Source organism: Zalophus californianus, chromosome 6 (genome assembly GCF_009762305.2).
Source record: "Zalophus californianus isolate mZalCal1 chromosome 6, mZalCal1.pri.v2, whole genome shotgun sequence".
Taxonomy (NCBI): domain Eukaryota; kingdom Metazoa; phylum Chordata; class Mammalia; order Carnivora; family Otariidae; genus Zalophus; species Zalophus californianus.
The window spans coordinates 29,338,576-29,361,293 of NC_045600.1; the positions used below are offsets into that span (position 1 = coordinate 29,338,576).

The 22,718-nt window shown below is 41.0% G+C and overlaps 1 protein-coding gene across 12 annotated transcripts in view; it reads right to left on the minus strand.

The window, feature by feature from the left end:
- RGS6 (regulator of G protein signaling 6) overlaps positions 1 to 22,718 on the minus strand; it is a 582,245-nt gene that overhangs the window by 554,493 nt on the left and 5,034 nt on the right. For all 12 annotated transcript variants that reach the window (XM_027569202.2, XM_027569199.2, XM_035727884.1 and 9 more), the window contains exon 2: positions 3,764 to 3,867. In XM_027569202.2, coding sequence (XP_027425003.1) covers positions 3,764 to 3,847 — 84 coding nt within the window. In that variant the 5' untranslated portion in view covers positions 3,848 to 3,867. The remainder of the gene's footprint in view (positions 1 to 3,763; positions 3,868 to 22,718) is intronic.

Sequence of the window (22,718 nt, forward strand, 5' to 3'; positions counted from 1 at the left end):
TCAGGTCCTGATCTCAGGGTCCTGGGACTGGCCAGTGTCACGCTCCCTGTTCAGTGGGGACTCTGCTTCTCCCTCTCCCTCTGCCCCACCCCCCTCCCTGTTCATGCCCCCTCCCTCTCTCTCAAATAAATAAAATCTTTTTTTTTAATTTTTTAAAATAAAAAATAAAATAAGACACATTCCCAGGACCCAGTTCAGACCTATGAAACAAAAATATCTTGGTGAAGGGGATCCTTTGAGGATCAATATTTTTCTAAAACACCCCTAAGTGATCTGATGTTCAGCCAGGTTCAAATATCATCCCTACATTGGGCAATTCAATGACCCAGGATTTTTCAGATCCAAGAATATAAAAAAGGTTAACAGGGTCTGGGTGACTTAATAAATAATTAAGGTTTTCTCTTAAATAGATTTTTAATGTGACCAATACATTTTTCATATACACCTCCAATCCAAAATGTGAATGTGAAGGATGAAAAACTAAATTAGAAAGTCTGTTCCACTCAATAAATAAACCATGCCTTGGGCAAAGTACAACTTCTCACAGTTAATGACACAGAAAACATGAAAAGGAAATGAAGAGGATTCTGAGAATGTAGGCTTAAGAAACCCACCCATCATTACTCATATGTCAGAAGGTGACCATCCTAAATGGCATTTAAAAGTCACAACAACATCATGGACATAATCATTCCACCTATTACTCGGAAGTTTACCCGAAAGCTCCATTTCTCTAGATCTGGCTTGTTAAATGTCAGCATCTGAATCAACACAACACAGTCCGAGCAAAAACTTCACACTAAAAACATATGACATGAGTAAGAAACAAACAAGAGAAAGAAAACAAAAAGGAAAGCACTATTTGCATAATTTTTAATATAAGTTTCTGTTGTAGACCTCTAAAAAAAGGTTTGGTTCTAGAGTTTACAAACTTGAAAAAACCATTACAGAAGAGGACTTCCATAGCAAATGTCTTGAATTGACCTTGGTTTCAAGGTTTAATCTTTACTGACACCTTGAGGATAGTGTCCTGCGATATTGGTTGTATTGGTTGTAGCCAATGGCTGGTCCACAGCACTGCGAATAGAGAACTATGTAAATAACCCATGGTTGAAACGCAACCAGGATTTAGTCAAATGAACTAGGTTTAAATGATTCCAGGTCCTAGACCCATACTAAGCAATGCCTTCTTTCCAACAGATCGAACAGATGCAATATCCCTTTTATAGCAATTAACTAATATAGCAAATAACATGAACACATGCATACCCCACACACAAATTTGTCATAAGTAAGCAAGATATATTTCCAATATAGAAACCAAATGGCTAGTAGTCATATCTCTGAAGAACTACAGCAATTGACAACTTTGTATCTAAATTAAACCAAAAAAGAGTCCCCTCCTACCACCTAAAAAGTAAAAATCAAGTTCCCACAAACCTGAAGGAAGTTTTCCTTTCAACGTAATACCAAACATTCTAGTAGAAATGTGTTTGGGTTGCATGACCTTTACATTTCCTACCAACCTTTAATAACCCATTGGTTTATAATCTCCTAAACAACATAAAAATAATTGAATTTAAATTTAAAAAATTGTAGTTTTCCTGTGTCTTAAAAAAGCAACTCACTGTATAAACATAGTTTAGTCAACTTATTAATAGCACCAACATTTATACATTTTATAATTTATTTCCTCCCCAAATGACACTGTCTTTATAAGACCTAAAGATAAAAAAAAAAAAAGGAGCATTCACTATGGACCACAACCATGCAAAGTAAGATGTGAAATGCCTCATTTACTTTATCTAAATGAATCTTCATAATGACCCCACAAGGTACTATCCTTCCTCCCACCTTTTATTCTTCTTTTTAAAATGAAGAAACTGAAGCTCACAGAAATCAAGGTCATACCACTAGGAAGTAGTAGAGTTGCAATAATTTTAACCTAGGTGTGATTCCAAAGCTCACATTTCTATGAGCTTGGCATTAGGGTTTCCCAGCATGGGGTGGGTTAAGAAGGTAATGATGAATAAACATCCTTCTATTCAGTATGCTTCACTAATTGGTTAGCCCTGTTAATCTCTTTTTTCTTTACTACAACTTAATAGGCATCTCTGTTAGAGAAGGGTTATCTAAGCATTCTCTTACAAAGCAAAGGATTAAGGAATTTGATACTCAAAGCAAGATTGGTTTGAGGTCTCTATAAAGAAAGAGACAAATTCACCATATTGATCATCCAGAAATATCTAGTTCAACCTTGCCCATGTGATTAGCAGAGATCAAACACAGTCTTGCAGAATACACAGAACCCAGCAGACAACTCAAATATTTAGTGAAATGAATGAACATTAACTCATTTTCCTTATTAATATGTAATATAGTTAGGTTAAATTTTCACACATATGCAAGACTTAAAAAGGTGTATTAATAAGAAGCAGTTATTCCCTCAAATTCAACATCTGCACAAATAAAACTATGTGCCATAGTTCCTTCCTTTAAGACATTCTTCCAAATATCCCTATTTGAATTAATGGCATCAGTGTCTTTCTATACCCAAGGTCAAAACGCGGTCATCTTTGATTCTCTATTCCCCTTCTAATTCTATATTCATTCAGTTTCCAAGTCATTTTTACTCTTTAATCCCTTTGCTCAGTCCCACTCAATTCTGAGGGTTATTTCCCCTGCTAAATTAGTGTCCTCCTTACCTTTCTCACAGAGACAGAAATACCAATCCCCTCCCCCCCCCGCCCTGGACCTTGAATCTGCCTTCATAATAATGCATCTGGCACACAATGGCAAGACTCATAATCCCAAAGAGATTTTACAACTCCTAGCACAAAATTTTTCATGATTAAATTGCCTATGATTCAACATTCTAAAATCTGGTTCCATCCAGACTCTTCCCAAAATCTTACCTCCATTACTCCATGTAGTCACCTATGCCCCCAAGCTCACTGGTTCTGGATGCTGTTCACCTTCTTCAGCTCCTTCCCTTTGCTGAACGTATCTCACCACCTGGAATGTTGTTCTTCCTTTTTCTGCTTTCCACATAAAACAGGCCTACTCATCCTTTAAAACGGAGTTCAAAGACCACCCCTCCACCAGTCCACACCTGGCCTCTGAGCCTGGAAGTAATCACCTACTCCTCTGATTTCATATAACACTCTATTTGCACTTCTTTTTTGGAAAGTGACACTTAGATTATTACAGTTATTTGTGTACATCTTATGTCTCCTACTGACTGCAGACATCTAATACATGCATACCTCTGTTATCTCCCATAGCATCTAGACCAGGATCTTGTACCTACTGTGGGTTCAGAAACAATCAAAATGTTACACAAAGGCTTTTTACCTCAAATGAGAATATATCTCCCTCTGCATTGCTTAGGCAAACTTTGCATTTAAAGAAAACCAAAGTGGGGGCACATGGCTGGTTCAGTCTGTAGACCATGCAAATCTTGATCTCAGGGCTGTAAGTTCAAGCCCCACACTAGGTGAAGAGATTACTTAAAAATAAAATCTTTAAAGAAAACCAAATCATATTTTTCCAAGTATAACAAACCTAAGTTCCTTGAATTTTAGTATTGGAAAATCAGAGGCTATGAGAAGAAAATGATATTCATTTATCAGTCAAGGCAGTTTAGGCAGAAAACATTTGTCAAGCTGTCAACCATCAGTCAACCCTACACAAAACACACACACACACACACAGACACACACACACAGAGGCAGTACCCCTAGCATTTAATGAGAGGCCTTACTTTTCGGTAGACTATCATATTTGGAGAACTCTCCTCTGGGTCAGCGATTCCCACTGCTCTTTGATCCCCAGATCCCTGAGCCATCCTGGATATCTTCACTCACACTGCAAAAATAAATAATAGATCATTAAGACATGAAGATAATATATAAAGAAAGCTCTACAATGCAAAGAAGTAAGTATCTTTTGGCAGGTGATACAAAAATAAAACATGATGAATTTATTTTTCCTCATTAATTTAAGCAGTATTTTAAAAAATGTTTAGGGGATAATTGGGTTCTTGTTATCCACATACATTATTCTAATCCCAAGCAACTTATTCTTTATTTTCAGCCCAGAATCATGCACCCTAGGGGTGAGCTTATGCCAGTTCTACATAAACTTCTGAAGACAGATGAAGCCAACCATTTTGATGTTGATTTTGTCTTTTTTTTTTTTAAGATTTTATTTATTTATTAGAGAGAGAGAATGAGAGATAGAGAGCATGAGAGGGAAGAGGGTCAGAGGGAGTAGCAGACTCCCCGCCGAGCAGGGAGCCCGATGTGGGACTCGATCCCGGGACTCCAGGATCATGACCTGAGCCGAAGGCAGTCACCTAACCAACTGAGCCACCCAGACGCCCTGAAAGAAGCCAGACACAAAGATCACTGCAATGGACTGAATGTTTATGTCCCCACCAAAATTCACATGTTGAAATTCTAACCCCCAGTGTGATGTTATTAGGGGGTAAAGTCTTTGGGAGGTAATTAGTGCCCTTATAAAAGAGACCCCAGAGAGCTCCCTTCTACCATGTGGGGACACAGTGAGAATAAAACCATCCATGAACCAGACACCAAATCTGCTCAAGCCTTGATCTTGGACTTCCTAGGCTCCAGAAATATGAGAAATAATAGGTCATTCCCAACCTTGCTGTTATTAACACAGTTTTCTAGGTGGGAGATAAGCCAGCCAAACTGTGATATTCTTTTTTTTTTTTTTTTTTTTTAGATTTTATTTATTTATTTGAGAGAGAGAGAGAATGAGAGATAGAAAGCATGGGAGGGAAGAGGGTCAGAGGGAGAAGCAGACTCCCTGCTGAGCAGGAAGCCCGATGTGGGACTCAATCCCGGGATTCCAGGATCATGACCTGAGCTGAAGGCAGTTGTTTAACCAACTGAGCCACCCAGGCGCCCCCAAACTGTGATATTCTATTATAGCAGCCCGAACAGACTAACACAGTCAGATATTGTATGATTCCATTTACGTGAAATGAATAGGTAAATCTATAGAGACAGGAAGCAAATTGGTAGCTACCAATAGCTGGGCGGAGGATGGAATGGGGTTACTGCTTAATGGATATGGGGTCTCCTCTGGGATAATGAAAACATTTTTGAACTAGATAGGGGTGATGGATGCAGAATGTTGTGAATGTGTTAAAAGCCACTGAAATGTATGCTTTAGTTAATTTTATGTTATGTGAATTTAACCTCAATTAAGTAAAATGAATATTTTTAATTTGATCTTTTTAAAAAGTGTGAAAAGGTATCAGTGTAACAGTGACAGCATATGGAATTTTTGAGAAAAGAAGTTCAGTGCTTGGTATCACCCTATATTTGCTGTGCTACTTCGTACAAGTTAAATAACCTATTGGGTTCTCTTTGTTAACTTCCTTTTTAAAACAAAATGTTGAACGCCTGCTGTGTACCCAGAACCATGCCAAGGCACCTCCCTCTACACTGCTCTCATCAGCGAACTGTGAATTCCACAGAGTACTCACAGGGATGGGCCCAATAAACTGAGTATAAACGTATCATATAAAGCCAAAGAAGTCCTACACAAATGTTACCACTAAGCTAAGAGCCTGCCTGGGTTATTTGCACAAAATTCATAGGCTTTTCAACAAGGAAACTTTTATAAATACCATACTTGACAGAAAAGGCCATTTTAATTCAAAATAAAAACTCAGGAAAGATTTTATCGTAAAGTAAGTTGGTACCAAAGGTCATTCCATAAAAGCCAATTTGGGTGGGAGATGGGCAAGAGACAGGAATTTGTCATGTGTGCTAAGAATTTAAATGCCCACAGTATACCATTTGAATGTTGCTTGCTTTCTTCAACGTTTGTGAATTAAGATGCGTTTTAAAAGTCAGATTACATGAAGAGATAAAGAACATCATTCTCTTATCTCCACTCACCGTAATGTCAGGGTTTCCATCAGTATAGTGCTACATGGAAACACTGATTATTAATTCCAATCAGTGGCTTTTAAAGTTAAATGAACAACACACTGTTTTATTTTTAAACAGCTACTTATTTCCCTACTCCTTTGCCTGAATACAGAATATGAGAGAGCATGAAAAACAAAAATTGAGTCCATTTATGTCTGCTCATTTATCTATGTAATAGAGCCATTTGGGGTTTCTGGCTTTATTTGTAAACGAACACTCGGACTTTAATGAGCATATTATCTCCCACCTAGAAAACTGTGTTAATAACAGCAAGGTTGGGAATGACCTAGAAACAATCCTGCCGGCCCTGCCTTTGCCTTTCCCTGGCAGCCCCCCTGCCCCCTACAGAAACATTTCTGGTGCTACAACAGGCTGAAGTGTCCAGGACCGGGACTTCAGACTACCAAGTGCTGGCAGACAGTCTCTGTGGTAGGAATTTCAGTGAGTCTTGTATGTAGTAGAAAAGCTTCTATTTTTGGTTCCTCTAGCAGCTCATTTTGAAACTCAATGTCATTTAACTTTTCTGTGTCTAGAAAGAATCATTTCTAAAATAGTGATCTAACCACTTTCCAGCCCATGTGTCAACAGTTGTTAGAGAAACAGGGTGCAAAACCTTCACAGGTAAGGGGGCTCTGATTACATCCATTGACTGTGAAGCTAGGGTTTGTGACCTTAAAGGGCTAGATTCTCATTCGTTACAACACAGGATGAAATATTTATTTGTACATGGAATATGATAGAAATGAAATAGGAATATCTTAAACTTCATGGTAGCGAAAACCCAAAAACTTCTTCATGTTATTTATATGTACTGCATGTATAGGCACACAGTAAATAATTCAGGGTCTTTTATCTTAATATTTGAAGAATGTGAATGTTTTCCTGAAAGCACACAACCAGACTTCAACAGAAAGCAAACACATCATGTCTTACAGCTAACAAAGGGGAGAACTGAAAACGTGTTAAGAGCTTGAGTTTTTAAGTCCCCTAGAAGAGACAGGTAGTTCAGGGGTTACAAGCTGGCATCTGTCATCAGACAGATCCACATCTGAATTTAGGCTCCCCCACTTACAAGCACTGTGATCTGGGGCAAGTTACTTCACCTCTCTATGCCTTTGCTTCCTTAGCTGTCACCAGAGTCCCCACATAGCGGAAAGCCTTCTGAACTCAGTAGCCTGGTTCCCCCACCTGATTTGCAGTTAAGTGTCAGAACTAGGTCAAGCCACAGGCTCTCTGGACCCTAGGTGGACGACAGCTGTAAAAGCCTGCATCTTCACTATTCCTTCCAGCTCAGTCCTAGAACCTCAGAACTTCACATTTCTCACTTTCCCTCAAACACTCATCAGAATGTTCCATACCACCTCTCTTCACTCATCACTGCCCATATCCTAGCCGGTGTTCTCTGGTCATGGCAGGGCTCATGCTGAACTTGTCAGAGAATCACAGAACTGCTGGAGCAAAGCATCCCCTCCCAGACTCAGCATCCCTCCCCTTGAAGTGATTTCTGTAATACCACCACCTACCACCAGGTGCGGTGGGACCCAGCATTTCCTCCAGCAAACGCACTGAGCATCTGCACACAAGGCTGCATGCTAGGCCCTGGAGACATAAAGATAAATCAGACACAGATGCTCTCATTAAAGTGTTCAGAGTCCAGGAGGGGGTTCAGGCATGTCCACAGAAGCAGGACATCGTAATGTGTGGGTGTTTAGCTATGCTGGCATAGGGCAGAACCTGGCAATGGAGATCCGAGGAGAAAGATGAATAGGAGTCTGGGGGAGGCAGAAGAGGCCATTCCAGCCTAGGGGACAACACAGGCATGGCCCTTTGAAACCCCAGCAGCGGTAGGCACCCAAGAGAAAAAAACCATGAAGACAATCTGATCTCAAGAAGATTAAGTGGAACAGTCAAATGTGGGGTTAGAAATAACAGGGCTTCGCACCTCTCTTTGTTTACTCATTTATCAGGGATCTCTACTAAAGGCAGTTCTGTTTGGGTGGGGTCTTTGTTGGTGGGGTTCACCCCTCTATCCCCAGCACCTAGAACAGGGCATGACACACAGTAGATACTCAAATATTTTTGAATGAATGAAGAAACTGATAAGATTCTACCAAGATGCAGTGTACTCCTTCTGGAACATTCATCGGGATAACAAGCCATTAAAACTGCCCCACAAAGGCGGCTCTTTATTGACAAAGACCTATGTATGAAATCACACTTTTCCACAGGGTTTATTGGTATGGGTCAGCCCTGAACTCAGGAATCCATGAGCTATTTATTTACTTATTTGAGAGAAAGAGAGAGAGCGCGCACTGGCCCAAGTGGGGGGAAAGGGCAGAGGGAGAGGGAGAGAGAGAATCTTAAGCAGGCTGCACGCCCAGCACGGAGCTGACATGGGGCTCGATCTCACAACCCTGAGATCATAACCTGAGCCAAAATCAAGAGTCGGACACTTAACCAACTGCGCCACCCAGGCACTCCATCCATTTGCCATTTAGATAAGAAGGAATATGTGCGAGGACAGAGAGTATAGTGAGGAGAGACCCTGTGAATAACAGAACAATTGAGCATCTCTGACTCAAACTCTGATTAGTAAATCTTCTACAAATCAGGACTGCAATTTACTCCATGTTGTGTGTGTAGTTTGCAGTTACAACAAATATCAGCTGTTTCCTTTGTAATGCTGGCCCCTCTGGAGCAAGCCAAGACTAGGGTCCAGCAGGTAACAGCGCTGAGCCCAGCAGGTAGAAGGACCTCAATGTGCAAAAGAAAGAGGCTTTGAAGTCAGGTTGGAAATAGCACCTTGGCTCTGGCTACACCAAGCCTGCTGGGTAGCCTCTGACAACTGACTACCTCCCCACAATCCCCCCAACTTGGAAGATGAGAACCCTCATCTTTGCAGAGTTGTTTTTGAAGAGGAAATAAAACAAGGCATGCAAATTCCCTAGTGCAGAATGAATGTAGCAACTGACCAGCAGTCTGGTTTCATGAAATCCCAGGCCACCAGCATCAAGATCGTTGAAGAAACCCTTCCCCCACCTCAGGGATTCAGAGATGAAGCCATCAGCTGATTAACAAGCTTCTCCCGTGATCGTGACTCACAGCTAAGACTCAGACCACTGCAGTGACACTCCAGTACCACTAAGATCACCATCACATGCAGCTAAAAGCCTTCAACATCATGCCTGCCCCTCTTGATGTCTAGCTCTCAAAACCCCATTCAGGGAAATATCTTGCCGGAGAGGTAATCAAAGCTGATTGTAATATAGTCTGAATATTTGTGCTGCCAAATAAGAATCTCTGTTGATGTTATTTCCTCTCCTCCATATTGTATCAACTTCATATTGTTTGCCTCAGCCCATTAAAACCCAGTGGAGGGGCGCCTGGGTGGCTCAGTCATTAAGCATCTGCCTTCGGCTCAGGTCATGATCCCAGGGTCCTGGGATCGAGCCCCGCATCGGGCTCCCTGCTCCGCGGGGAAGCCCGCTTCTCCTTCTCCCACTCCCCCTGCTTGTGTTCCCTTTCTTGCTGTGTCTCGCTCTGTCAAATAAATAAATAAAACCTTAAAACAAACAACAACAACAACAACAAAAACAGTGGATTTTTTTTCTGACATCAGCAATGTTAAACACTTCAGGAAAAAAGATTCACAAGATGTGTGCTAGCTCAATAGTACGAGCTTGTTTATATAGCTCTAATCTGACTGAGTGGGCAGGAACCTCCAGGGGGAAGAAGAAAGAACAACATCTCTGAAGAACAAATATCTCTTTCTGTTTAACAGGTCTGCCAACGTGACATATATAGACGAACTCAAAGTCCAGATGCTCAGTGACAAGTGAGAGTCGGCTTCATGTCCCACACCAACGATCTTAAAGCAAGGTGCTAGAGCTCAAGTCCTAGGGGCCAATTTTGTTGGCCATGCCAGGCACCCAGGATTCTACTGGGATATAGTCACTTGATCATTTCAGGACATCGGTTAGCATTTGGTGGTTCCCAAAAGCTGGTCCAAGGACCGAACCAGCCATAGAATCACCGGGGCTTGACTCTAAAGATACACGTCCCTGGGTCCCATGCTCCAGAAATTCCGATCTGGTAGGCCTACGGTGGCCCTATACTTATTTAGCCTCTCTGAGCTTTGGTTTCCTCATCTATAAAATGGAACAAATACCAATCACTGGTATCAGGGGTTCTCAGCCTTGTCTGCTTCTCAGAATTGCCCAGGGAAGGTGTCATAGCAACTCCATCAGGTGACTATTACTATTCCCACTCTACAGATGAGAAAACGGAGGCCCAAGAACATAGGCAACTTGCCAAAAGTAAAGTAGCTTGTCAACCAAGAAACTAAAATCCAAACCCAGGACTGACTCCAATGCCCACATACTATCCAACTTGTCAGTCTTGGTCTCCAGTGACCTCACCTGTATAAAGTATTCAAAGCAAAATTTTGTAAATATACAAAATTTAAGTATATACTTTAAATATAAAGTAGTTAGCATCTCTATATTACATGTAAAGTTCTTAGCAGTAGGTACTTCTGGTACATAGTACAACTGGCACATAGTAGGTCCTCAACAGATGTGTGGTTCCTGACTTCCACTTCCTAGTGTATTGGTGAAGTTGACTTCCCCATACCAACCCATCCTTAAGACATATACATAAATACAATCCTCTTTAAGTTGCCACAGCTGTCTTACAGCCTAACCAAACTAATTTTTGTTAAAAACTGCTTAGAAAGATATTTTTGCATTCTTCATATTAAACAAAAGTCCTAAAAAAATTAAGCTGGGAGAAGCAGAAAGTTCTTCACAAAACGGGATGTGCTTGACCATGTGATGTGGTTCACAGTCCTATTACTGCAATTACCGCTCAAAGTTCAGGTCCACCCAGGCATCCTCTCTCTTGACCCCACACTGCTCTGGATACTCCCAGACCCTGCCACCTCCCCATCCATTCTTCCCGCCTTTCAAACTCTTCTTCTATAAACAGTATGGCCACTATGGTCTTCTACTTTCCCTCTGAACTTTGACCTTCAGGGACCTTCATGGAAACCTGGCTTCCCCCCAAAACACTCCCCTCACCCTAGAGCCCAGCTGTTCTCACCCCAGATATCTCAAACCAGAAAGTAAGCTAAGCATCCTCCTGCTTCCCCATTGGTGCTTCAAACAATTTCTCTCCCATCTTCCTACACAAATCCCTGCTCTTGTGACACTCAGACCATCTAGCTATGCCACTTTCTACCCATCCTCACTACTGTTTCCTGCCTCCCTCCCATGAAGCCTTTTCATTTCCTGAGTACTCCCACTTCTAGTTCTGAGGTTTTCTTCTCTATCCCTCACTCCTTCATCAATCTCAATGACTTGAACATCAGAGTCAAAGACCTATCTCGAAGGCTGGTTCCTCCATCCTTTTATTTCCCCACCTGAACCCTTTTCCTCCACACCCCTTCCTCAGCCACTGTCTCACATGGCCACATGCTGAACCCCATCATCAATGGTGACCATACCACCTCAAATCCCAGTTCACTTACCAGTTCTTTCCAGTCCACTTACTCTACATTCACTGCACACATTTTTCAAACTTCTTTAGACATTTCAATCCATGGAACTCACAAGTTGTTCACCCTCCATTACCACTCCTCCTCACTCTGCCTTCACGTCCTTCTACTATGGGCCCACCATCTTAGCCACTCAGTCATACCCTTGCAGATATCCTCAATGGCCTCAGTATGCCCTTTCTGTGGCAGATTTCCAGACAAAACTCTGACACCAATGGAACCAGAACATCCACCACACAATATCCATATAATATATCAATATCCAAGCTCATACCCAAGCAGATGCACTCTCTGTGGTGGGTGTGAGGAAGAAATCACACAACCAGACTGACCCGGCTGCATTTTACATGCATGAGCACAAACTTTCAGTTAGTCAACACTGCCTGTCAAATCTAAGATGTTTTCCCATCAAGTTTGCTGTCTCCCTATCTGAATTGGCTTTCTCATATCTTTTTTTGTTCAAGCTTCACACACAGTCTCAGTTGAGAGGCTCACTTCAAAATTCACTGAAGAAATGGAAATCAGCAGAAGGCAAGTCTCTCATCTTGAGGCACCCTCACCTACACCACCATGTTCTTTGACTTCCCTCCTCTTGCAATAGAGGAAGTGTTGCTGTATTTACTAAAGGGAAGTCACTCCACTCTTGCTCTTAATTGGAAGACGATAGAACATTCCTTCTCACTTATCTCCTACCACCACACTAACAGGGCTCCAGTATGACAACAGTGGATTACAGCTCAAACATCTGCAAGACGCAAACTCTCTGAGGACTTCTTAGGGAAACCTAAAGTCAAGAGAAGAGACACAAACAAGAACACGAGGAGAATTTGAAGTCTCCAGCACCTACAACTATAACAAACATTAAACACAGTTCAACTCTTGGCCAAGGTAAATAAAGCCTCACACTAAGGGCCTAGTTACCTTAAATCCCGTTACTGGGTAGACCATGTTTGGCTTTTGACAAAAAATTACAAGGCATATATAAGGCAAGAAAAAACACAGTCAGAAAGGACAAGCAATCATCAGAACCAGATTCAGGACAAGGATGTTGAAATTATCAGACAAGAAATTTTAAATAACTATGATTAAATATGTTACAGGCTCTAATAGAAAAAGTAGATAGTAATGAAAGCAGAGGAATAGAAACTTCAAAAAAAAAAAACTCAAAAAAGTAAATGCTAACAGTCAAAAACACTGTTAACAAACGAAGAATGCCTTCCAAGGGCTCATTGGTAGACTCAAAATGGTCAAGGAAAGAATCAGTGAGCCTGAAGGTCAATAGAAACTTCTCAAACTGAAAAAAAGAGAGAGAAAAAGAAATTTTTAAGAATGGAGACAGAATAACCAAGAACTACGGCACAATATCCAAAGGTATAACATAGGTGTAATTGGAATACCAGGAGAAGAAAGAGAAAGGAGGAGAAATATCAGAAGGAATAATAACTTAGAACATTCCAAAGTTAATGACATACACCAAACCACAAATCTAGAAAGATCAAATAACAACAATCACTATAAATTTTTTAAAAATAGAACACCTAGGCATAACATATTTAAACTGCAGAAATTCAAAGACAGAGAGATCTTGAAAGACACCCCAGGGCAAAACCCTTACTTTAAAAGAAAAAGAATAACAATCACAGATGCCTTCTGATCAGAAACACACAAGAGCAAGAGAGTGAAGTGTAATAGCTAAAATACTGAAAGAAAAAACACCAAATTAGAATTCTGCATCTAGTGAGATTCTTCTTCAAAATGAAGGATAAGATAAACTTTCTCAGACAAATAAATAATGAGTAAGTTTATCACTAGCAGATTTGCCCTTCAGGAAATGCTAGAAGTTCTTCAGGCAGAGGAAATGATATAGATCAGAAACTTGGGTCTACAAAAATAAAGAGAAAGCATCAGGGAAGAAATAAAAGGAAAATAAAATCTTTTATTTTTTTATTCTTAATTGACTTAGGAGAAAGGAATAGACTCTCTCTTTTTTTTTAATTTAATTTATTTATTTGACAGAGAGAGACATAGTGAGAGCCGGAACACAAGCAGCGGGAGTGGGGGAGGGAGAAGCAGGCTTCCCGCGGAGCAAGAAGCCCAATGTGGGACTCGATCCCAGGACCCTGGGATCATGACCTGAGCCAAAGGCAGACGCTTAACAATTGAGCCACCCAGGTGCCCCAGGAACAGACTCTCTTGAACAATGTTCATGGGACAGGAAACAAAAAAAATTTTTTTTTTTTTTTTAAGATCAGCATATCAGGGGTGCCTGGGTGGTGCAGTCAGTTGAGTGTCTGGCTCTTGATTTCAGCTCGGGTCATGATCTCAGGGTGGTGAGATCAAGCCCCGCATTGGGCTCTGCGCTCAGCAGGGAATCTGCTTAAGTTTCTCTCTCCCTCAGCCCCTCTTCCCACCTCTCTCTCTCAAAATAAATAAAAAATCTTAAAAAAAAAAAAAGAAAAGATTAGCATATCAAGGCCTAACACAGAGGTCTGGAATAGCCCTTTGCAAACAACTAGTTCAAAGGTTGGCAAACTGACGCCAAGGGGACAAATCTAGTCTGCTGCCTGTTTTTGTATGGTCTGTGGGCTAAGACTGGCTTTGACATTTTTAGAAGGCTGCAAAAAGTTAAAAGAAGAAGAATACTTTATGACCCATGAAAACTGTACAAAAAGCAAATTCCTGTGTCCATAAATAAAGTTTTATAAATAAACACTTGTGTTTACTTATCGTCTGTGCTGCTTTTGCACTACAACAGCAGAGTTGAGGAGCTGCAAGAAAGACCATATGGCCCACAGAGCTCAAAGTATTTACTATTTGATCCTTTTCATAAAAAATCTCCTGTTCCCTGAACAAGCCCAACCATTTAATTTTTCAGAGGATGAACCCAAAGTCTGAGAGATCAAATTATATTCTAACGTCATCTTGCTGGTTAGTATTGGGGCCAGCATGAAAATGTAGGTCTTCGGGTTCCAAATGTCTTTCCTCCCACGTGAGAGGACTTACATTTTATTAGTATGAGATCTAAGATCGTAGCGTCTAATACTCCTGACTGTAGGGACTGCAGAAGCAACTCTTGTTATTCTCTGATTTCACATGACAAAGACTGTATCACTGCCAGGGACGAAGGAGGAGTGACAGAGAAGCTTTGCCAATTTTTATACACAAGAAGGGGATGACTAAGAAATAAAGAGGAGGGCGTGTTCCCAGGGGACCCAAGAAGAAAGGCACTCCTATTGGCTTTTTTTTTTTTAAAGAATGTCAGTTATATTCCTTGAGATTTTGTTTTTTCTTCTTCTTCTTCTTTTTTTTTTTTTTTTTAGAACAGGTAAAGTCAGTATCTTTTTACCCTAAAACTAGGCATTTAAATATCAGGTGCTTCTCTTCTATGACCCAATACTATGCCTGCATTTGGAGCAGCATTAATATACTTTTCCTGTTCTGGAGATAGCAAGATCTAACAAACAAACAAACAAAAAGATCTATTCAGGAAGCTCATCAAGCAGAGAAGCAACATCGGTCAGAGAAATAACAAATGAATAGATTTCTGAGGGTTTCTTACACTTTTACTTGTATTTGATGAACGACAAAAACAGTACGATTAGCATGTACCACCTCCTACAAGGAGGGTCTACCTTATTATAGAACAACCTTCAAGAACTAGAAAAGCCAGATAACCTTTGAAAAAGGAGAGCTCCCAAGGCAATGAAGACTGTGAGACCAAGACTGCCCTGCCCCCTGCAAAAAGGAAAGTGCAGAGGTGGCCCAGACATTCCATGCAACTATTCTGTACGCATCTAGTCGAATTCAGCATCTATTCAGGAAAATACTCTTAGCCAATTTTGAACATAAAGGAACTGGCTTAACCAGATAAAGTGTATTTATGAAACAGTGCAACCATAATATTTAATAGTCACACTTTGAAAACTTTCCCACTGAAATTAGGAATGAGACAAGGCTACCTGCCATGACCACTTCGATTCTCTGCTATAGTAGAGGTCTAAGCCAGCACAACAGGCAAGAAAAAGAAATAAAAGGAAAGGAAGTGAAGGAAGATTGCAAAGTAAGAAGGCAATTTGATTGTGTATGTGGAAATTCCATAATAAACTACACAGAACTATTTGAAATAAGTGAATTCAGGAAAGCCACTGGATTCAATGTCAATAAATAAAAATCAACTGTATTTCTGTATACCCACAGAATAACAGCCAGAAAATATGTTCAAAAATGCTATCATTGATAATAGCATCGACTGACTTCAAATACTAGGAATACATCTGAAGAAAGATGTGCCAAACCTTTACCACATAGAGAGATATAAAACACTAACAGAGAAGAAAGATTTAAATAAATGAAGGGACACACCGTATTAATGAATTGAAAGAGTCAACATTTTAAAGACATTAGTTTACTCCTAAATTGGGCTAGAGATTTAATGCTGTCCTAATCAAAATCCCATCAAAAGAAGACTTTAAAATTTATACAGTAATGCAAATGTCTAAGAATAACCAAGCTATTCTTAAATAAGAACAAAACTGGACATACACTACCAGATATGGACTTATTATTAAGCTATATTAAGACAGTGTGGTATCAGAATAAGAATGCCAAATAGAACAGAAGGGGCTAGAAAGCAGATAGAGAGCTACATATAAATGATCACCTGTCTTATAATGAAAGTGACATTACAGAGCTGTAGAAGAGACTTTTCAATAAGTAGTGTAGGAGGTTGACTGGATATACATATGGAAAACAAAATAAATATGGATCTCTTTTTTATGTCTAGGTAAAAAAATCAACCTCAGGTGGATCTTTTTTACCTACCTACCGATAAAAGGCAAAACAACAGGGCTTCCACAAATCAAAATGGGAAAATGACTTTATGATCTTAGGGTAGGCAAACATTTCTTCAGCAGTCACAGAAAACAATAACCATAAAGGAAGAGGTTACAAGTTGGATTACACTTAAAACAAGATCCCTTATTCGTCAAAGAGAGGCAAATGGCAAGCCACAGAATAGTAAAAGATATTTTAAATACATATAACTGGGGAAAATATTTATATTCAGATTTGTTTAAAAAAAAAAAAAAACTCCTACAAATCAATAGAAAAAAAAAAAAAAACCCTCAATTTTAAAATAGGCAATAAACTTGAACAGAGACTACAAAAGATTAAATAAAAGTGACCCCAAAAATATTAGAAAGACACAACACCATTAGTCACCAGGGCAAATCGAAATCACGATGAGACACCACTACACACCCACCATAATGTCTAAAATTAAAAAGCTTGACAATCCCAAGTGCTGACAAGTATGTAGAGAAACTGAAACACTCATAAACTGATGGCAGGAATAGAAACTGGTACAACCACTTAGGAAAACTCTTTGTAAGAACTTACTAAAGTTGGACATATGTACCCCTTGTCCCAGCAATCCAGTCTTAGGTGTATCCCGAACAGAAATGCATTCACATGTACACCAAAAAATACACACAGAACAGTTTAGAGCAGCATTATTCATCGCAGCCCTAAACTGGAAATGTCCCAAATGCCCATCAACAAACAGCAAATGAATAAACAATCTGTAAATTGTCAAAAAAGCGGATTGCTATACAGCAACAAAAACAAACTACTGCTCCATGTTACAACATGGAGGATTCTCTCAAACAACGTTGTGCGTAAGAAGCCACAAAAGGGGTGTATATACATAGATTATAATTCCATATATATTTGGAATATTTCCAATAAAGTGGAACACCATGGTATTAGAAATCAGGTTAGTAGTTACCGCTGGGGAAGGAGAGGGTGTGGTTACTGGGAGGGTGCATGAGGTGGTTTCCAAGGGAATCGTAATATTCTATCTCTTGATCTGGGAGTGATAATATGGATGTATTTACTGTTTGAAAATTTATTGAGCAATGATTTATGTACCTTTCTGTGAATGTCCTGTCCTCTAAAATTGTATGTTTAAAAAAAGAATAGCGCAAATATTCTGGGAGAAGGCTACAGCATCTCTTGTTCTCAAGGGGGCGCCTGAACCATGTGAGGCATAGCAATGCACAACGTGAGAGACCTGCAGGGTTGGAGGGGTGGTGGAGGAGCCACTATATACACATATAGCATAGCATCTGTGCAGCAGCTGTAGATCCAAAGCAGTAACCCTTGAATGAGAAAACTGGTATAGAAGTGAAGCGAGATTAGAAACACACCATTGAGGGAATGTTTCACATTATCCAAAAGCTTTATTTTGGATAATGACATTTTCCAACTCATATAACGTATCTCAGAATTCTCAAACAGTGGCTGAAATACTCTGCATTCATTCTACTGTCCAGCAAATGAAACCCAAAGTCCTTCAGCCAGGTTAGAAGATTGAGGCAGTTACGGTTTCTCATTGCCCCGTATATTTTTTTTGCTCTCAAATTTGCTGCTTCTGATAGGGAAGGATGGGCCCAAGAACTATCTTGGCCAGAGTATGCTGTATCACTGGACATGCTGATTGGATCAAGTTAGACAATCAGGACCAATCAGGGTCCTTCCCCGAGACTGAGATAAGGACGCTGGAAGAAAGAAGACCCTTCCGTGTGAGAGACAGTGTGAAAATGATATGAGGAGAGGGATATTAGTGATCATCTTCTTTTTCTCTAGTATCACCGTAGGAGGAAGTAAAGACAATGAGGTATCAAGTTAAGAATGCTGGATCCAGCCATGCCTGAATTCCCAAATGTATGAGTCACATAAATTCCTTTTCTTGAGTTGGTTTAAATTTTGCTTTAATTCAGTTCTTTTAGTTTCTTTTTTTTTCTCTATGCCAGAAAACCCTGAATATCCATTATCAACCCCACCACTATGTATTTATGTGGCATTCAAGTCCCTAATAGACTGGACCCAATTTGAATTTCTAGTCTTGTCAATCACTGTCCACCTTCCTATGACCAACAACATATCGAATCTCAACCCCAGGAAACTTATCCCAACCAAGAATTCCCAATAAGCAAAGTTCAGCTTAAGCCAATCTACTTCCAAATACACATTTGAGAGCCAAGAGGACATTCCTGTTACAGATAATTAGAAAATACAAGAAACTGGGGCTTAGACACAGATTTTGGAAAGTGGGGGAGGGAGGTTGTAAGGCAGATGGCAGGCAGGGGATGCGGTTTTTGCAGAGAAGCTTTTGAAAGCTACAGGAAGCCAAAGAAATGAAAACCTGGAATTGACAACATATGCTTTGGCACAAAGCTAAATACCCTACGCATTGGGGTAAGACATCTGAGAACTTCCTAATCAGTTCTGCCAAGGAAGTTAAGTAAGGTTTATCCCAGATTCATCCACTTTACCCTTGAGCCACAGGAAGATCCAGGAGTCAGCAGTCAAGCTCTCAGTCAGAAAGTCTAAATGGCATTAAGTAGACAGACAGCCTGACACCGTGCAGGGAAATACCCATTTATTTGCATGGGAATTGTCCACTGACTCTAATAAAGCAAAAGCACTTAGGAGCATTTCAACATAGGAGTGATCTCCCAGAATATAGCAAGAACTACAAATTCACTGCGGCACACACCCTCTATTACCAACAGAAGGTGAGGAAAATGTCACCCACAATCTCCTTTGTATTCTCTTTTCACTTTTGATAAACATAAATATTTATTAGACAGTTTTTCTTACTACCTAGATTTCCCCTGTTCCTGTTTCCCCTTAAATTTTCAGCTCACCAACATGGACTTCTCCTGCCCAAAGGTTTTTAAGGACCTGATTCTCAAGAGGGGGGATATTCTTTGAACATTTTGTCACCTCTGTCCTTTTACTTATACTGAAATGCCTCAAGCGTACCCTTGCCACCTCGGTCCGTTGCCCCTATCTCTGCAGGACCCAAAACCATTGGTTATCAAATGTCCAATTCAACCACCCAATGTCTTCAATGAAATCTCCCAGTAATCCCTCCCCCATCCCATTTATATGTACCTGTCTTACCACATTCTGTTTCTCTTTTCTCTCCCCCACAGAATTTTAAACTTCTCAAAAACAGGAGCTATACCTGATTAATCATCATCTAGAAAAGTGTGTTCAGTAATGGGACCTACTGCTGATGAGGACAAGCCAGGCAAAAAGCAGGGAAGAACAGCAGAGACCTTAGACAAACTGTGCCCTGGGGTAAGAACCCCATCCACCACCCCAACTAAGAGCTGCCTAAACCAGAGATTTCCAGGAACAATCTCTCTTTCAGTAATGCCCTCAGAGGAGTCACAATTTCTCAGCCCTATTCTGCATTTGGGGAGAATGCGGATCAATAGTGTCAAGCTACTTTGCCCAAGGTCACAGACCCCGGGGTTCGGGCAGAAGCCAGCCAGCAGCCAAGCCCCTAAACTATCTGCCATTCTAAAAGGTAAAGTGCCTTCCCCTAAAAACAAAAGTCTAAAATATAATCAATAAATTTATTCTTTGTGAATGCATCCTTTCTATTTTGACCAGCTGCTGAATCAGTCTTTGTTTTAGGATGTATGATCAGCAAAATGATATAATGGCATCTTCCTGCTTGGTTTGGAATCTGAACACAGTAGCACTTACACAGCAGCTTAAGGGAAAAATACACTGGACATTTTCTCAAGTTGTTGTCTTTCTTTTAGAGAAGTCACAAACATGAAAGACAAAGCCAGCTCAAACAAGTGTTCAGCTTGGATCGGGCAATGTACATCTATATATTTTTCTAATTGAAATTAGTCGCTAATGATTAAAAATGAATGGCAGCAACAGGGCTTTCTGAGCTGCACATACCCTTTTGCTTTTAACACAGTCCTCACCTGTCCCTAATGCCTTCCCAGCCCTGGGGTTCAGTGCCACACACCATTCCTCATCACACATGGGTGGCTTCTTTTGCTTTTAGAAAAAAAAGGCAAGTGTTGTTTGGTACCCATGTTTCTATCAAAAATGGGTCAGAGGGCCCGAGGTTTTCAGAAAAATCGGTTCTTAACTCTGAAAGCAAACACTAATTGCTTTACTCACCAATTATCAACACCTCCACCTGCAAAGCTTGCTGTTATCCTTCTCTTCACCTATGAAATTTCCACCTATTTCTCAAAGCCTGTCTCTACCAGGTTTGATTATATAATGTTGTCTCTCTGCACTGAACGGCATACTGTCTTTGTTATCTATTTGCTACCTAATCTGACTTATGAAATCCCATGCATTTTTTCCTAAACTGCCATTTAACATCCTTCATTGTTAATTTTCTATTTATTTCTAATACCTCTCCAAGATAACTGATGTGATCTCAAGGGTAGGGTGTCTGTCTATCTCCTGCTTTGTGGTATCTCAGAGGGACTCAGGACTTTGTGGTCAGATGAGATAAGAGTTTAAATCTCTCAGTTTCTCAGGACGCCTGGGTGGCTCAGTCGGTTGAGTGTCTGCCTTCAGCTCAGGTCATGATCCCAGGGTCCTGGGATGGAGCCCCACCTCCTTGCTCAGCAGGGAGCCTGCTTCTCTTTCTGCCTCTCCACTCCCCATGCTTGTGCTCTGTCTCTCTCTCGCTCTGTCTTTCTCTCTCTCTCTCTCTGTGAAATAAATAAAATCTTTAAAAATAAATAAATAAATCTCTCAGTTTCTCTCTACTCAATAACTATCTGACATAGGGCATGTGGCTGAACCTCTTCTTCAGCCTCAGTCTTCTCATCCATAAAATGGGAGTAATAAACACCTAACTCTTGCTGAGAGGCTGTGATCTACAAAAAGCTTAACAAGTGCTGAGTATTATCAGTCCAATACAGATCTATAGCTTTGTAGGCCTGGCAACTTTTTATTTAGGAAAGCAACAAGTGCTTTCTCAAGCATTGACTATGTGTGTGGCCTTGTACTGGGTGCAGGATAAAATCATGGTTAAAAAAAAAAACCAGACCACAGCCAGTGGGAGAGACAAATATTAGTATATAATTACAAACCAGGATGAGGGCCTCAGTATATCATCAATCCAAGGTGATCTAGCCAGGCAAAATCAAGTAAACAGTAAGAATGGGGGTAATAAGGGCGCCTGGGTGGCTCAGTCGGTTAAGCAGTTGCCTTCGGCTCAGGTCATGATCCCAGGGTCCTGAGATCGAGCCCTGCATTGGGCTCCCTGCTCAGCAGAGAGCCTGCTTCTCCCTCTCCCTCTGCCTGCCGCTCTGCCTACTTGTGCTCTCTCTCTCTCTGTCAAAAAAATAAAGACCTTAAAAAAAAAAAAAAAGAATGGGGGTAGTAACCTTTTGCACCTTGCATCCACACCTGCCCAGCCCATGCACCTGCACCCAGACCAGTCCATGCATCTCTACCCATCTCATACTCATTCATCCTCCCTCCCACATTCACCCACCCGGAGCTGCCACGCTACAAGTCAATAACTCTGCAAGCGTTCACCAAACTCCTACCGTGCCAAACACTGTAAGAGTCACCAAGGGCAGAGAGGAAAAGTACCACACAGCCTTGCTTCGAGTGTGGCTCACAATCTGACACAAGAGACAGCCAGGCAGCAGCAGTCCCTCATTTTCACATCTCTTCCTGCTGGGGATTAATGGCCTTTAGGCTCAAGGAAACAGACACATCCTTGGCTACTGCAAAGGCAGATCTTTCCCATTCCACCCTCTCCACCTAATGTCTGGCCCACTTGTTTTCCACGAGCCTTCTCAAATCCACTCTTAGAACGATGGAGCAGGATTCTCCAAGGGATTTGGGAGTGCCTCAAATGCTAGGCTGATATAAGCAAGTCCTCAGGAACAGAAGGGGGAACCATTACCCCAAAATACTTACTTCCCAACAGACTCACTTTGGAAGAGGTCATCGAGAGGACATGACCACCGGGTGACCCAGGAGCTCGACCTGGGCACTCAGAGGCTCCTCACCCCCTCTCCTGTCTTTGGAATGTCCACTCTGCCCACCATTCCCAGAGTGGGAGCCATCTGCAAGGACACAGCCCTGGGAGAATAAGGGGTTGTTGAGCTCCCTCTGGACTGAATACATACCTGAACCCCATTAAGGCCGCTATGAAAACCTAAAGATTCTGGCAGGCAATACAGTATGGAGAGCTATTTAGCTTGCAGCGGCTCAGACAAAGCTTATATGTAAATTTCCTTGCCAATTAAACCTGCACCTACCAATCCGGAGTGACCTGTTTCCTGGGTCTCCTTGCCCTCCCGTACCCAGCTGGGCTTCAGATTATACCCGGAAACTCCCAG